Raw genomic sequence first — 18283 nt, 5'->3', positions numbered from 1 at the left:
TATATAACATAAATAATCCCCTGTTTACTTTTAATTTATTCAGTGCATCTTATACAATTATTTAATAAATTATATTTTGTAGATCTTCGTACCTACATAATAGGTATATGTTTAGGGATATACCTATCATTTCTGTAATAAACACTGATAGGTATTTGAGTGCAATTACCCCGTTGCAATTGAATCGTGTTTTTGTGTTTTTGAAGGGTAGCGATGATCAGATAGTGTTTTTTTTTAATTAAATCTCAGGAGATTTTATTTATTAGAAGTAAAAGTAGAGAATACAATCGCTGCGTCCAACAAACGTGTTATAGGTAATTATTTTCAGCCATTGACCTTAACTTACTTTAGTGTTATTGTGTTAAGAGTAAACTTGTTTAAATGAATACATTTAAATATTTATATTCATGTCTATATAAATGTGGACTTGATATCTGCGGAGGATCTCGTAAATGTGTCATTGTACTCGATTTCGTTGGAATTGGCGTCGGTACGTACAGTTTATTAGAATGACGAGCTTTATGTAAACCTCTGTACATTGCGGCAGAACTAACCACTTAATTCCACGGATCGGCTCGATTCGTTCAAAGCATATCTGTGTATATCGAGGTGTATTGCGCGATGCACGCGAGACACGCAGCCGTATGCACTTACCCGAGTGCGGTATGTAGTTACGTAACGACATGTGATGCTTTACTTCTCTCGTGTTTACAGTGGTCGCTTCGAGAGCGAGTGTCGCTTGTCCCCACTGCGCATCGATCCGCTCCGCCCAGCGCTCGCTCCTCCCACCTGTCCCCCTTACACCCCCACACACCGGCCCCGCGACGTCTCCCCGCCCGGCCGGCCTTTGTCGCGCGCCGCCCGCGCGGTCACCTGTGTCGCACGTCCTCAGTCGCAAAGCGGCCGCGTCGCGCGCCACCCGCTTCGTATTACGCGCTATATTATGACAGTGACGTGATGGAGGGCAAAGAGTTCGGTGCGGTACCCGGTTTGCCCGCCGGTTTGGACTATTTTATGATGCCCCGTGTCAGCCAACCCGCGCCTCAATTTGACTTTAGAAAATTAGGCGCGAGTTTTAGCGGACGGGATGAAGAAAAATGTGAAGAGCGACGGTCTCCCGAGTATCCGCCGGAGCGTCGTGATCCACCACCTGCACCTTGGCCTCTCGGCCTGGGTGTACAGTTCGTCAACCCCGCTACGGGAAAGAAAAGAGTGCAGTGCAATGTTTGCTTAAAAACTTTTTGCGATAAAGGCGCGCTAAAAATACATTTTTCGGCGGTGCACTTGAGAGAGATGCATAAGTGTACAGTGGAGGGGTGCACTATGATGTTTAGTTCTCGGCGGTCTCGGAATCGGCACAGCGCTAATCCGAATCCAAAGTTGCATTCCCCTCACGTGAGACGCAAGATTTCTGCACACGATGGCAGGTCTGCGCAGCCGTTCCCACTGCTACCGGCATTAGCTCGATTGCCGTTACCACCGCCTGCTTTACTTCCGCCTGAATTCGCTAGTCGTCTTCCGCCTCCACTTGCAGCGCCTGGACCTCCTCATCTACCTCCTCGAGTTCCTCTCGATGATCTCCGTAACTTCAGTGAAATTGAAAAAATGTATAGAAAAATTCCAAGTCCCGATGAACCTCGACGTGCGCTAGATCTTGTGAAGCCTAATATACACGACGAGGAATCGATCAGCTTCAGTGAACATAATGAAGAAATTTCTGATGATGAAGACAAAGATAAATCAAAAATACAGATCGATTCTAATGAAGAAGAAAGATTGAATTATACTGATGAACCAGAGGATTTAACTGTTAACAAAAAGAAGGATGACGAAAAGCCCTTGCCTATACAATCTGATTCTGGTACTCGAGCAGACCCGAACGTAGCTGATGAAAAATCGTCCTTGGTTCCTAATAAACGTAAAAGAAAAAGTGGCAATCCTACAAGGTGTTCACAAAACAATGAATACAGTGTATCCGATGAAGAGTACAATAGTGATATTTTTAGAAATCTTTCGACCCCCAGTTCTAGTCGAGCAGACGAGGAGCCATTATCTCTTAAAAAGCAAAAACCAGAAAAATGGGAGTCATTTCAGAACAGTGATGAACCGACTGTGAACTCGGAATCAGTAACAAGGGTAAAGCCTGAAAGTGAGTCTGATGACGAATCGAGTGCGCCCAGTGTTGTTCGTGAAGGATTAAGACTGCGATCCGATCTTTACACGCCGAGTGACAGTGGAAGCGACTTACACACAATCGAAGAACGACTTGCGCGAGCACGTTCGCCTTCTGCGAGCAGCGACAGGACAGATGAACGACCGGATATTAATGATCTCGAAATTCCTATCGATGATGAAAATCCCGATCGATGCACTGCTTGCGGAAAAATATTTCAGAACCACTTCACGTTGCGCATGCACTTCAGAAATGATCATTTAAAATTGCTTCATCCATGTGACGTGAGCGGTTGTGACGCTGCGTTTCCTTCACGGAGGAGTCGAGATAGACATAGTTCAAATGTAGATCTCCATCGACGTTTGCTGTCAACAGGTTCACCTGCCACTCACGAACAAAAGCCGGCATTTGAAGTGAATGCAGAACTACTCAATAAATTATATGCTGATATTAAGGGTCTCGCATCGACGCTTGAAAGCCTAAGATATGGCGGCGAGGAATCTTCCCAACTTCCTACTTACGTGACTGAAACAATGAAGTTTTATAGTAGAAATTTAACTGCATTGCAAGCTGGGTTTTTTCCTCAGCTAGGCAATCGAGGTTTTTTTCCGAGCCCATTTCTGATGGGCAATGGAACCCCGCAGCCTGGAGGTCTATACGGTGCTCCAGCGGGAGCTCATTCAGCACGGGAGTCGCTTTCCCCTTTATCGGCGTCATCCCCACCAGTGATATCTCCGGGGAGGCTGGATGCTGCGCACGCGCGCCCTCGCGAAGACGCTAAACTGCTTTTTCGCGAGACCTCCGAATCCTACAAGAAGATGACCTCACTCTGCGAGCGCCAGGACCAGCTCTACCAGCACCACGTCCCGGTGTCATGACGCAACCCGTACAATCCCCGCGCATCCTGGTGATACCTCACTCTCTGAAGCCCGTGGCGCAAAGACTCTGTATATTTAATTGTTAATAATTTTAATTGTGTTAATTCTATCATATTTCGTTTTGTATTTTCTTGTGATATTTAGACAAATATATCGTAATTATCGATCCCACGAACTGTAAGTTGATAGGGATATTACCGCTTGGGTATTAAGTTGGCGTTTGTGAAGCGAAGTGCAATAGACTCGAATGTTATAAATATTAATGTACTCGGCGGCATACGATATGGTATCGTGTGGAGTATTCGTAATCGATGTTGAAAGTAAGCGTTATAATGATCGGCTTCAATTATTGTTCTGGCGCAATAAACTCATTGAGGAAAAGTACAATTGTTTTTATTTCTACGGCGGTCGGTGAGTGTGCCGAATCAAAGAGGTAATCTGGTTACGGCTTATTAATAACAATGTTGACGGTAACGAGCCTCGCTCGAGGGGTACGTCGAGTGGAAACAACCATCTGCCTACACACTTTTTGTTGCTTGCTCAGCGGTCACGCTTCTTTAATAAACTCTTTTTTCAAAACAATTTAAATTACTAAGAGGACTGAGTATAATTGCAAATGTTTAATAATATCAAGTCGGTTTCAATTTATTGATTCAATTTAAATGTAACAAAACTAATCAGCTATAATTAGTTAAATCTTTATTGACATTTTAATTGAAACTAGACGCTTCCGTATTTGAATAGAAATTATATGATCGCTCGTAAATGTCATGTCGAATTCTCGACTGAACATTTTATGACATAATTAAAATTTGCTACAAATCTCAACCAATCTGATTAATTAGAAAATAATTATGTTTACATTAAATATTAAAAAGAACTGTCATACGCCTTTTTTCGGCGTAAATTGAATTTACGTAGGTAATTTTTTTTTTTTTATTACAAACAACCCTATCCTATTCCTCCTATGAATTTATTTATTATTATATCTTTAACAAGTCAAAATAAGGAATATAATATTATTATTAAAACATTGATTTTCAATTTAATTGTCATTTATTTTAATTTATTTAATTTTTAATCAACAATTAATTCCATCCATCGCGTTACATAAATTAAAAATTATTCAAAAAAAGGCAAATATATGCAACACCAAAGCATTATCGTTTACTAGCGATTTCTTCCAGACAACCTTTGGGTCTGATAATAATATTATGGTAATAGTTCAATGAACTCTTGGTCATAAAAATAAAACGCTGAATAAGTAAAAAATATTTTAAAAATCTTCAATTATCTCAGATTTTTATTTAAATTTTTAAAGCTACTCCAAAAATATACTTCTTCGTACTCAAGCGATTGCTATCAGCCTGCAATGTCATAAAAACATTTATAATGTGCAGAACACCTTGCACAACATCTGGATGATCTGGATGATGATAGATCAAGAGAGTTGAAGTGCAGTAGCTAGAATACGTTAATCGTAACCGAAGATTGCGGGTTCAAACCCACGCAAGCACCACTGAGCTGTTCATATTCATGAGTTTAATTTGTCATTATGTCTTATCTCGTGCTCAGTCGTAAAGGAAATACCTACATATGTATCTACTTTGTTAGGAATGCTGAATGTATTGGATGAAAATGTTGGTGTATGGATACACATTTAACTCATAGGAGCAGCGTAACCAGCAGCAGCCGGTAAGTTAGGCTTCAAATCTTCTCAAGAGCAGAGGATACTTTTGACCAGCAGGGGTCCTTTGTTGGTCATTAATAACGTGGCGGTAACTTATCTATAAGACGAAATATATTAAATACAATCCTTAATTTATCTCATTGAATAAGTTTAAAATAAAACAACTTATCTTTCTGTTTAAATATTTTTTTAATTTGTTATTTTTGTAAATTGTTGACATCGAACCAAGTCCTAATTATAAAAATTGTAAAGATTCGCTTTTTTCTAATTGGATTAGGTATGTACTAGTACTGTTAGAGTGATGTAGTCGAATTGTTACCATTCGTACATTTACGATATTTCGTATATTTAATTTCACAGATATAATACGAGTTATTAATCAGTACTTAAATAAAATCTATCTAGACATTAAAGAGCTTTATATAATATATCATTACTAGTTTCAACAAGCGGATTTGACTGTGTGTAGTGAGGGGGGAGGGGGTGTCTAATTTTGCAGATGTTAGGGATAAAAGGTACCGTATGTACTATTCCAGACTACAATCTATCTCTGTACGAAATTTTATTTAGATCTGTTTAGCTGTTTTAGCGTTATTAATTAACAAACCAATCCATCCAAACTTTTGTATTTATAATATTAGTAATATAAATACATCGTTTGTTATGTCTTTCATTTTTTTTTATGGTATAGGTTGGCAGTTGAACAGGTGGGCCACTTGATGGTAACTGGTCATCACCGCCCATAGACAATGGCGCTGTAAGAAATATTAACCATTCCTTAGATCGCCAATGCGCCACCAACCTTGGGAACTAAGATGTTACGACCCTTTTTATACAGCTCACTCACCCTTCAAATCGTAACACAACAATACTCAGTACTGTTGTTTGGCGTCATATCTGTACTGATAATATCTGACTGTAGAATATCTGATGAGTTGTTGGTACCAACGCAGACGGTTTTGCTCAAAACCCTTCCACCAAGTAAAGTTAAAAAAAATACATAAAAAATATACCTAGCGTTTAAATGAATAAGGTGCATATATATATATATGTATGTTCCTACTCGTCTATCATATTAGTTAATACGCGGCAAACATTATCTGATACGACGCGAACGCCATATATTTTACGTAGGTTTACTAAGACCGAATCATGCAAGTGTCAACAGCAACTTTAGTACGGTTCGTCTCCATACTACAGGAATACTACAGGAACACATAAAACGTACTACGGATAAAATAAATATGTAGGTATAAAATATCATACTCATTGTTTATCTTCATCACAAGAAGCATTGCTTTGAATTGAAGCATACTGCATATTGATAGTACCTCTACAGAAGTTCTGAGTGTATATTTTGATAAATTGTAAGTTAGTCAATAGGTTCTAGGTTGGTAGGTAAAATATTAAAGAATAATAAACATGAAAAAGAAACACTATCTATGTCTTACTTTCTTGGTGGTAGGGCTTTGTGCAAGTCTGTCTGGGTGGGTATTTACCACTTATTAGATATTATACCGCCAATCAGTAATACTTAGTATTATTGTGTTTCGGTCTGAAGGGTGAATCGACAAAATAATCTCCAGTTAAATGTTCAAATAAATTAATAAATAGAAAAATATTTGTTGAACTATTTTAGAGACAACAGTACAATAACTAAACAGAATTTGCTCTATATCGAATAGGGTGAGCAGAAAGCGTATTTACATAGATACACGAGGCAATAATTAGGCGTATATAATATGACCGGTATGTTCCATAAAAGCACTAATATTTCATAATAACTACTAAAGATCCTTGATTACGATATAAATACATACAATTAATGATATATATCATTTATATGCATTTTTTTTTCGTAATTATTTTTCCATACACGTGTAACCAGTACGCACATACTTAAAATTCTTCTAAAGTAAATTTATCTTTCTAGGTATTTTTGTACAAATTTTTCTGAATTCCTAAAATATTTCATTAGTTAAAAATGTTTAACAAAATATCTGTATATTTAAATCTGATTTCATACAATAAGAATGCAACTCTACGTCCACAATGACAGTGGACGTTAGTCCCGTGAGAACGAACTACACAAACGAAATATATTCTTGCCGTACATAATTATAGGACGATCGCGCTAATTCGCTGTTCTAAGTCCGACTTTAAAACTATATAGACTGTTACTTTAACGCTAAAATTGGTTCCGTAATTTATATTATTACTTTTAACGGGTCAAATTATGGGTCAACTACAAAATCTTTTAGTATAATGAGATATAATCAATTATTAAAATTATATGATACGATTATCATCACGATAGTATTAATTAATCTGTCTGTTTTTATATTGTCGTGCGTTTATCCAAATGCTTTGTGTTGTCTGAATTACTACTGGTACATATTGAAGTATCAATGACAATTTTAGTTTGCACACAACATTCATGATCGAATTGTATATGTAAATTCTGAGAACAATTATGTGATGTATGCTTCAATAATAAAATAAAAAATAACTACCTTTGTAATAAAAAATGGGTCGCGCCTCCGTGAGTAAAGAGATCTAAAACAGTCTGTACATGTACAACCATTTTTTGAATAAGATTTGAAGTTTATTCCACACCGCGAATACAATGCTGGTTACGGGGGATACGAAGCAAATTTTCATCCGGTTGCATGGTTTCCTCCTGGTGTTGTCCTTCACCAATCGACGCCGATGTATTGTGTTGTCTCTTGAATTACTACTGGTACATATGGAAGTATCAATGACGATTCTAGTAGGTATTCATACAACGTTAAGCATAGTCGAGCATGGAATGAATTGTAATCATGAATTAAGCATACGAAAATACACCGGTGTTTATAATAATTTGAATTTCTAATCATATAAAATGTCGTAAACAAATACAAGTGTCAATTGAATATACCGCGAAATTTTCATTGCGGTCTTAGAGAACCCTAATTGACCACTATTAAGAAACATCAAGGTTCACCTGACGCATGATAACATTTTTAATCGTAATAACATGCTGTGCGATTGACAAAACGCTTTAAGGATTTAAGGAGTCGTTTTGTTCTCAACGATTGCGTTTTTTGTTCAATCATAATTGATCATTTGTTTAAAATAACCTTGCGCTTAAAAACGAGTTTGTAACCAATAACGTGCGTTTGTAATTACTTAATACAATATTGGTGAAGTGTTATGAACATTAATTATTGGTTTAAATTTAGAAATTAATAAGCATAAGATATGCAGAGGATTGGACGTTAGTCGGGCGCGTGACTGCTTTAGATGTTAAGAAGCGGGATTATTTTTCCTTCTCTGACTTTAATTTTCGTTATTATTTCTTTCAGTGGATTTATTCGTCGTAGAAAACACGATAAGTCCAGATATTCCAGCTTGTTCCAGTCTTTGCTACCAGTCTAGACTCCATTGTAGTTTAGCTTTAAAGCAATTTTCTTCATTATTCTCTACTAAGTATAATCTCTTTGTAATAGAATTTCAGCCAAGTTGGTAAATTCCAAGCAATTTAGTAAGAAATTTTATACTGACGACGACGGAGGACAATGTTACGCGACGTACAATAATCGTGTTTGATTAGGTCAATACTTAACACGAATTAGTCTAAAAAAATCAAACAAATCCAACATAATTCCATTAATATATTACATATAACTAAGTGTGACGGCTAGACTTTAGGCAGACATCACCCGAGGGCGTTCGAAGTCAGTTCAGCTTTATTAATTAAGGGTTGACAAACTATGCGGCGTATCCCTTTCATCCCTTGTTTGTTTGATTTGAAATTGTAGCTAGGGTAGATATTAATATGATAACAGATGTTATTAAGCTTTAAAATATACAGATTTGATCATATTTGCTAGTTTAATAATATTTTTTTCACAGTTTCGTGTTTGCAGTTGGAGAAACTAGATGGCGTTAGTGAGTTGAAAGAGGAACTTTTCGTATTCAAATATTTATGTTTATTTATAAAAATACTCTGTTATTACATAACTGTTCAATTAATATATATATTTTAATATTATATACAAAATTATTTTTTCGGGAGTAAGTATACTTCTATGTTAGTAAGTCTGGTTATTACGCCTAATTTAGTCGATATTTTGGTAAATATAAGAAAAATTGTGTTTATTTCTATCCGCTTCAAGATTAATTTATTTACGTAGAAAAAAATTAACTTAAAAATCATTGTGTTGACATAATATTTGGCTAAATCTGCTCATTGCTTATGAATTATTATTTTTATTTTGTACAATATTTATATTATTTAGCTTTAATGAAGCATTATATGAATATATAATTTAAATATAAAATCATTTATTTATAATTTATTTAAAAACGATTTTTTATATTTAAATATTTAATAAATTATATAAAATATTTAATGAAAAATTATGTATTCAACTTTAATTATTAATGGGAATATTAAAATAAATAATCTTCCCCCAGTATTTAATCTTGAGCATATAATTAAATTAAACAGCAATTACAAGATCTTGGCTACAAAGAGCTGTTAATTACGGCTGACAACATTTTCAAACGCTGCGGGCGTATTCCTAACCGTCGACATTATATCAGGAGACAAATTGTAAATTTCCTTTTATATCTAAGTAGGTACACAATTTATTTACGAAGAGTTGAGATGTCACAATGCAATGGTCAAATGTCTTTGGTCTTTATCCGAAGAATACTTATGGTTAAATGACTGGATTTAATTTATGAAACTTCTAATTTCCTTTTAATTAAAAAGATTATTATTAATATTATTCCGAATTAAAGACATACATTGAAGATTAAGTATGAACTAACTGTCCGTCTTGACTTCGTACGGGTAAAGTTCATACGTAATCACTCCAGCCATTTTGCTTTTCTGAGTGAGCTTCTAAGCCTAACTATGCAAAATTTGAGACATTCAGACCTACAGTTTCAGAGATTTCTATAATAGTAGAATTTCGATATATATACAGAACAGATGGTCAAAACGTGTCGTTTTTTATACGATTTAGGCTTTTTTAAATATATTTATTGTTAAATTTTTATATTTCCACAGACATACCGTCCGGGCCTTTGATGTACCGTAATATAAATTTTAATTTCTATTTTTTTTGTTATAATATTTACTTTAGTGTATTAATACATCACAACGACTCTTAAATCATCCTCGAAGGGTGTTATTTGTTTTCCTGGGACACGCTTCCCGACGTGTTTCTCTATTGAGAATAATACTAATATGGAGTGGATAATACTAGTATGGAGTTTTTGGCGGGTTTTTCATTAGAATCTACATTCCTAGCGGATGGTTGTAATCTTGAAGATTACTTGGAATGTAAAGCAACCATCCGTTAATCAACTTATTACTTTTTTATGATACTCTGTAATCATGTTCAATGGCTTGAAAGCAAGCGTTGACAACAAAGATATAGATTTCATTTTTTCAGTGTCAACATTTTTCCACGAGATTCTGTACAAAATTGTTAAAGTTCTTGAATTAATTTATCTTACGGGAACCTTTATCAAGGCAAAATCTCACATTAGATAATAATTTCAGCCCATTGAGCTGAGATTAGTTTAATATTCCGTGTATACGTGTAACACACGATACCCGATTTAATTACCTCGACATGATCAAAATGTACAACACGTACATAATTAATAAGGATGAAATCTCAAGGAAGCTGTGTTATTTTAAGTCAACAAAGGCCTCGGGGTGTACTTTAATCCCCTGTCTCTTACAAACTTGTATAAACGTTACATAGAACAGGAGAGATTAGAAGTGGCTTAGACCTGTGAGAGCGATGGTTAGTAGTTAGAATGTATAAATCTTTAACGTCGCTTGCGACATTTTTCATGTTCTTAATTTGTTTTTAATTTATTCAAAGTTGGTGGCGCGGGAAAACGTCATAAGGAAATTTGCACGTGTCGAATGAAACATGTGCCCCATGAGTAAAACACATTGGATAAGTATTGTCGATTAAGCTTCTAATCTTCTTCGCAAAGGAGAAGTTCACTTGCCTTATTTACAGGTTTCACTTGTCAGACGTCACTTTACTCTTTTTTTATGTAACAGGTAGGCGGACAGGCAAATGGGTCACCTGATAGTAAGTGGTCACCACCACCCTTATACATTGACCCTGAAAGAAATAATAACCATTTTTTACATCACACCAATGCGCCACCAACCTTGAGAGCTTAGATGTTATGTCCCTTGTGCCTTTAGTTAAACTGGCTTTGATGAGTATTGCTGTTCGGTGGTAGAATATCTGATGAGTGGGTAGTACCTTTTTTTCTTGCTGGAAAAACGCTTTACGCGTTTCCCCCAAGTGGAAGGGAGGAGGAGACTCGCCCTGGATGCCGAACGCCAGCAATTGCACATTTACAGGATGTTTTTTTTTGCCAACTCAGATGAATGTATTGTTAAATACACGTGTCACTCGATGGCACTTCTGTTTAATTTCGAGTCGTTGAAGTTTTCTTAGTGGGAATAGCTAATGATTCTTTTAATCTGCTTAAAAATGCTCAAAGGAGTTCAAACGATCAGCAAAGCGAAATTATAAATGCCGCAGGCGCGTTACGATTTTTTTTCCAAGTAATTTCGCTTTTAAATATTATAATTTTCTTGTTAACTCTGTAAAGTTTGCCGTGTCGTTTTTATATATTAATATCTCGTGTAATTGGGAGTAATATTTATACTGTGTTATTGGAGTACCATCTTTGGTAAGTTTGCTTGTATAAGACGCATTTTATTAAATTAATTTTATCCGATTCATGAGACACGCGATATGACCTCCGTATCTTACTATTACTATTTATGTTACTTACTTACTATTACTATATAGTATTTTATGTCAATATTATTTTAATATCTCTCACTCACTCAAGGCGATTGGCGAAATAGATCGAACGGTGCAGCACAGGATTAACACAGGGTAGATGAAATGGCGGCAGGTTACGGAAACAATTTTTGATCCCCGTATTCCCCTTAAACTTAAGGACCTGTTGTTCTATATGGATCAGAGTGTTGGGCTACAAAAGGGACGACTGAAAGACAATTGCATGTGGCGGACATGAGAATGCTGAGAGGAATGTGTGGTGTTACGCGAATGGATAGAGTAAGGAATGAGTACATAAGAGGAAGTTTGAAAGTGGCATCGGTAACCGAGAAGCTATGTGGAAACCGGCTGTCATGGTATGTTATGCAGAGGAATAAGGATCATGTTGTGAGGAAGGTATTGAGCATGGATGTGGATGGATATAGAGGTAGGAGACGACCAAAGAAACGATGGATGGATTGTGTGAAATACGATATGGTTAGAAATAATGTTACCTGTGAGATGTCCGACAGAGAAGTATGGAAGAAGAAGACATGCTGCGCCGACCTAAAGTAAAATTGGGATAAGGGCAGGAGGATGATGATTATTTTAATATGCTTGCATGTTCATTAGAGTAGGTTAAATGCTTAGAGCTTTTTGTCTGTTATGTCATAGATAATCTATATGGTAATTGCTTCACGTTTAATTTAAACCATTATTTTAAAATGTATTTCATTATAAATCTGTGTTTAGGCCCCAATAATTGACACTATAATATTAACTTTATTTTTTATATTTTTATTAATCGACTTTAATACCATTTGGTTAATTACCATGGAAGTAACATTTTGTTATAACTCGCCATGAGAAGTCCCTATGGCATATCAACTTCTGCCACTAGGATTGAGATGTTTGCGGCGTGCTTATAAGATATCTAAGTGTGCGTGGGACGATTTAGAGTAAGGACAGCAAAAAAATACAAATTAGATTGTATTTGTTAAGATTATTTTATTAAAAAATAATTAATTTAACGTGGCGAGGCGCGCCTTCGTTTGTTTTGCGAGTGAGCTCGTATAATATATAAAAGGTACTATTGCAAAGGCTTATTTAATTCGCACTCCAAACTATAATACATAAAGATTTAATATTGGGAGAATTAGATAACATTTCGACTTTAATCCTAAACTAACACACACACTAAAACGAAAGTTTTTCATGTACCTACGGTTTTATCAATAATGTAGCAATTAAATTACATTTTTTTGTTTTGTGTAGTTAATAAATTTGGACAGTTTGGAGATTATTCCACCAAGATGCTTCAAAGCGTGATGGTGGATACAAAGGTGGTCGAATTTCATTCGACACTAAACTCTTAATTTAACATCTAAGGGAAGTGTCTATCTGATGGTAAGTGGTTTTCTAGCTCAATCTTTATATTATACTTAGCAAAACAAAATAATTATGCTTACCCACAAATTCCAACCAGAACTGCTGAACCGCTTTTGATAAAACATACAATGGAGATAACTTGGAACCACACAGGCTATTTCGTCTGTCATGTCATGTCTTTACTATTTAAAAAAAAATTGCATTACTCAATAAGTATAAAGAACGAGTACTTAACAATGTTTTAAAATTTACTCCACGATTTGAAGGTTCCAAAAGTGTTTCGATTCTAGACTATTCTAATGCAAATACAAGTCGGATCGGTGACGGGTGGGGTGTTACGGGCGCCGATGAATAATTCACATGTTGTGATCAAAGACAATCGCGACGTCAAGCGTTCAGCGTCATGGTTTTTACGTCAGCTCAAAGTATTTGCACGTATTATTTTCCTTTGTTCGTCAGAATTTGACTTGATATCTTATGAATGATTTAAATTCATATTATACGTCAGTTTCTTTAAATATATCTTAGCATATTACGTATATTTTAAGAAATCATATATGTAGATTTATTGTGTTCGGAAAAACCTGATATGTTCCGTTGAGTAAGTATTGTGACCTTTATTTTACCATTAATAAATGACGCGTATATTATATATGAATAAGTATAATTAGACTGCGTATTAATATACGTATTGAATGTGACATTTTGGTCAAGTAACACTAATTTGGACACGATGTGAGTAAAACTGTGAGGTCGATATATGACAAGGTCAAAGTCAAAAATCTTTATTCAATATAGTAGTGGTCCATTTGGTCAAAATCTACAACTGGTTCAAAAATAAACACCACGGACCTGAGAAGAAACGGCGAAAGAAACTCAGCGGGATTTTTTTAGTGTCATATTTTTTAATATAATGTTAAATTATTGATATGTTTAGGTAATGGTTTACTTATATCACAAGACAGTACATAAGTTCAGTACTTAGAACACGGGAATCTTAGTCGAAGATAGTGGACTCAAATATAGGCGGGCATGATTGAAGTATTTTAAAATTAATTTATCTCGGCCTAGTGAAGGAAAACATCGAGCATCGAGAGGAAAACTGTTAGTGACGGAATAATACATGTTTATTCATCAACCCGCATGGAACAGCTTTTTGGAACAAGCTCGAATCTCCTCAAGGAGAGGAGGTTTCACAGCAACAGTGGGATATTCGTAGGCTATCTTAAATTATGTCACAAGAAAGGATTTATATTGAGTGACTTAAACACTTCGTCCCTATCTGTAACATAACAACATCTCTTAAAGCTCAACTAACTCTGATTTTCCGTCCCATCGGATTATGGGAATGAGGGAATCGCGAGAGCGCCTGTGTTTGAGCACTCGGTTGTGCACTATAGTATGTCCTGCGTTTGTTGTTGTTGGTTGGTCGCCGTCGCCAAAATAGATCAGAACGACATCATCATCACATATTCTAAAACGCAGTACTACAGACATAAATAATTAAATAATATATATTTAAGTGTTCATGTCTCGTGTGCCTGTAATTCTTCTGGCGCTTTCACCCTTTTAACTCAAACAAAGCCAATGATTGGCGTTTGTTGAAAATATAATTGATAAGTCTTTTATTTGTTTAATTCTCCCATAAATCAATTTCTCGCTAGAGGCTTTTTATAAGTTACTAAAAGTTTCATAACATTGTACATGATAATAAAGTAAATTAACAGTTTGTAAATGTCCCCATTGCTGGGCTAAGGCCTCTCCTCTCTTTTGACGAGATGGGTTGGAGCCTAGTCAACGACGCTGGTCCAATTCGTTTTGGTGCACACATATGGCATAATTTCATTGAAATTAGATTTACATTTAGGTTTCCTCGCGGTGTTTTCCTTCACCGCTGAGTACGATTTGAGTTATAAACACAATTTAAGTACATGAAATTCAATAGTTCTTCGGCTTAAGCCCGCATTCATCGGTTAAGATGCACGCGTTTTTGGGACTAATTAATGGGCCAACGTCATATTATGTTATTATTATTATAAATTGGATATACAAATAAAAGTATATATTTTAGAATAAACCCGAGAAGATACTTTCACAAGAGACTTATTCACACAATATCTAATATTTTACGAGGCCACTTAAAGTGATATTCAAAAGGCAAATGTCGCCAATAAAATTCAGATAGCCATAAAACCATGGTAGGGGTGAAACCCCTCTCGGTCGGTAATGTGCCACGTGTGGAGTGATCATTTGTTTTATGTCCTTTATGTTTATTGTAATTGTAATATGTTTAGTGGTTTTTAAATATTTTCATTGTTATTTTATGGAATGTTATTTAAAGGATGAATATTACGGGTTGTGTTATTACGGGGTTATAATGTTGATTAATTAAACCGACGACATCTACCATGAGAATATGAAAGTTTAATTAATGGAAATATAGGACGTATATATATGTATGTTTAGGACGTGTGTGTGTCTGTGGCACGGTGGAGCGCTGACCTACGGAAGGTGGCTGGTAGAAAGTGGATGAGAAGGGCCGAAGATCGGGCTCAGTGGCGCGTTTTGGGGGAGGCCTGTGTCCAGCGGTAGACTGATACAGGCGGATTATATTTATGATAATAATCATGTAAATTATTTTTTGTTAATTGTACATGATAAAAAACCAAAGAAAGAAAATCACGAAGACGAAAAGTAGTTTCTTATGGTATATCCTGTCCGATTTTAGATACGATGGCCATTCTCATATTCTCTATAGAGAATAGACAATTATGTAGAATATATTGTATAATATTATAGTGATCAAGTGTGTGTGTGTGTATCAACGAGGCAGTCAAATTAATCATATATTGTCCAAGTAATAAGCTTGGTACTAGGACTTTGTGGAAGCCCACCTGGGTAGGTATCACTCACTCATCATAAATTCTATCGCCAAGCATTTTTTTTTTGTGTTCCGGTGTGAGTGAGCCAGTGCTTCAGGCACAATGGACAAAAAAAATATGTTATATTGCAAGATTAATGACGTATTGGAGATCTAAGGAATGATTAAAATTTCTTACGGTGTCAATGACTTTGGGAGCTGGTGACCTCGTACCATAAGGTGACACATATGCCCGTCCGCTTACCTATTTAAAAAAATCCTTTATTTATACACTTAATGTTAAAAAAAGATTATGTGTTACTATTACTCTATATTTCATGTGCACGGTCCGTATATTTTTATACATATAAATGTACTATAGTAATAGACAAATAAGGGTTTTCAAGTGTCGATCACATTTATTCGAGGACAAAAAAGTGACAGGGATGTGTAGCATAGAGACTGCACGTGTCAAAAATATCATTTCCGCGTGTCAGGGCTGTCTCGCTGTTTAGCATTTGAATGCGAGTCCGTAATATGACAAGTGAAAACCCTGCGCGAACGTCACGTCTGGATGGTAAATGAGGAGTAGACAATTTATTAGAATAATATTTGTAGAAAATATCCTTTATACTTTTAAATTATTTTAATTGCTTGAAAATTGTTATTTAATAATTTTGATGATTTGATATAATATCCGTTTTCTAATTGTTAATCTAACGCTGATAGATTATATAACAAAGCCAGGTGGAGACAACGGAATGTTAGTGTGAAGCAACAAAAGCGAATACAAAATCAAAAGCTCAATCGAGAATTTGTATTCGGTTTTGGTTTATACTCGCTTTTGTTGCTTTACTTTAACGTTGCGTCCGCTCCACCCGCCTTTTGTTATATATTCATAATTATCGTAGTCAATCTATATTAAGTGGCAATAGCTGAAACCGCCTTGCGATTTCAACATTACAGGTTCGATTCTGTTATTTATGTAAACGTTTAAAATAGCATTAACAACCATATCTAAAGAAATGTATTACTCATCTTATAAATATAAACACATATTTCAATTTCAGTGACCCGTTTGCTCGTCTGTTTTTGTTTTTTCAGTACCTTTCGAGCAAAGGACCACATGATGGTAAGTGGTCGCCTTCGCTCATTGCTATGCAAACTGCAACTGCAATCTCTCCTTCCAGCGTAAATGCGCCTCCAACATGCCTTGACGTCGAAAAATCTATACAAACTGTTAAATGTATTGTTTAAAAACATAAAGGTATATTCATTTCTTTTTAAGTAAGTACAAAGTAATATTTAAAATCAATCTGCTCCTCCATTTATAGTCTTAATCGGATATTACACTTTGTTCAAGACGATTTTGTTTTGTTTTATAAGACTGTTACCTACTTTTTGCATCATATTATAAATAAATAAATTAGCAATGTTCAAAATAGCTATATATAAGTAAGAAGTCCGTCAATCATCGGAATCCAATTCAAATCCAATAAATAGAACTTGGTCATACAACAAATATTCGACATTTGAATACGACGCACATTCGAAATTCAATTGGAAAAAAAATCACTGGCAATAAAACAAAATCGCTCATTTAACATTCGAAACTCACCTTACCTTACACTCCGAAATTCCAGATCACCCCACGCTCCTCTAATTATAACTATCGGCAAATAACCTATATTTTAAATCCATACAATAACGCACTTGTAGAGGACGGGGGGAGGCCGGGGTATCGGCTCACCGCAGTCGCAACAGAAATAGCGTTTGACGCTTGTATCCGCGGTGGCGCCTGTTCACTGTCAACTTTATAGAGTATGTTTGGATAGAGGTATCTACTATCAAAATTTTTTTTTTTCTAGGTTTGATGATTTATCTACGAATTCCGATGTTCTGTTAAAACAATACGCATTTGTGTATTATATGCAAAACAATAATTATTTATATCAGTAATAATTAGATAATAATTAATTACAGGCATCAAGTGCATGCATTGGGTAATTATTAAGCACAAATATTTTAAAAAAGTAAAAAAGGTCCAAAAGAGCACGCCTTGAATTCGACAAAATAAAGAAAAAAGTACTCATTAGAAAAATATGTTAACCTACTGGTTTTATATTTAAAAAGTATTTTATTGTTTTTGTATCATCATACAATAAGAAAATTTTAAAGTTTTAAATATATCTCTGTTTGGTCATTGCTCTGTGTCGTTAAGGAGGGCGCGTTAAAATTGAAAATAAATTCAATATCAATTTGAGCGTGAGCCAAGTGTATCGGTGTCGATACGTGACGGTTATGTTGCCACTCGACGTCCACATCGCTATCAATAAAACAGCTCGCTTTTCTGCTCTCCTGGTACAACATAAAAAAATAATTTTGTTATTATGTATGTTTTTTACATGTAAGTGTTATATTTAGACTTTTTAGATAGCTATCAAAGCTTATAAGAACTTGAGTTCTAAGTTA

General features: G+C 35.4%; 1 protein-coding gene across 1 annotated transcript; it reads left to right on the top strand.

Moving 5' to 3' along the window:
• Positions 1 to 427: 427 nt before the first annotated feature.
• Positions 428 to 3432, top strand: LOC113398612 (zinc finger protein basonuclin-2-like). Its single transcript, XM_026637449.2, is given in 3 exon segments — positions 428 to 866; positions 868 to 926; positions 929 to 3432. Coding segments are annotated over 3 exon segments (2427 nt in total). The 5' UTR covers positions 428 to 621; the 3' UTR covers positions 3052 to 3432.
• Positions 3433 to 18283: the final 14851 nt, after the last annotated feature.

The sequence above is a fragment of the Vanessa tameamea genome, chromosome 14 (assembly GCF_037043105.1).
Source record: "Vanessa tameamea isolate UH-Manoa-2023 chromosome 14, ilVanTame1 primary haplotype, whole genome shotgun sequence".
Taxonomy (NCBI): domain Eukaryota; kingdom Metazoa; phylum Arthropoda; class Insecta; order Lepidoptera; family Nymphalidae; genus Vanessa; species Vanessa tameamea.
Note: the sequence above shows the minus strand (reverse complement) of the source record. Positions and strands in the feature narration are given on the sequence as shown.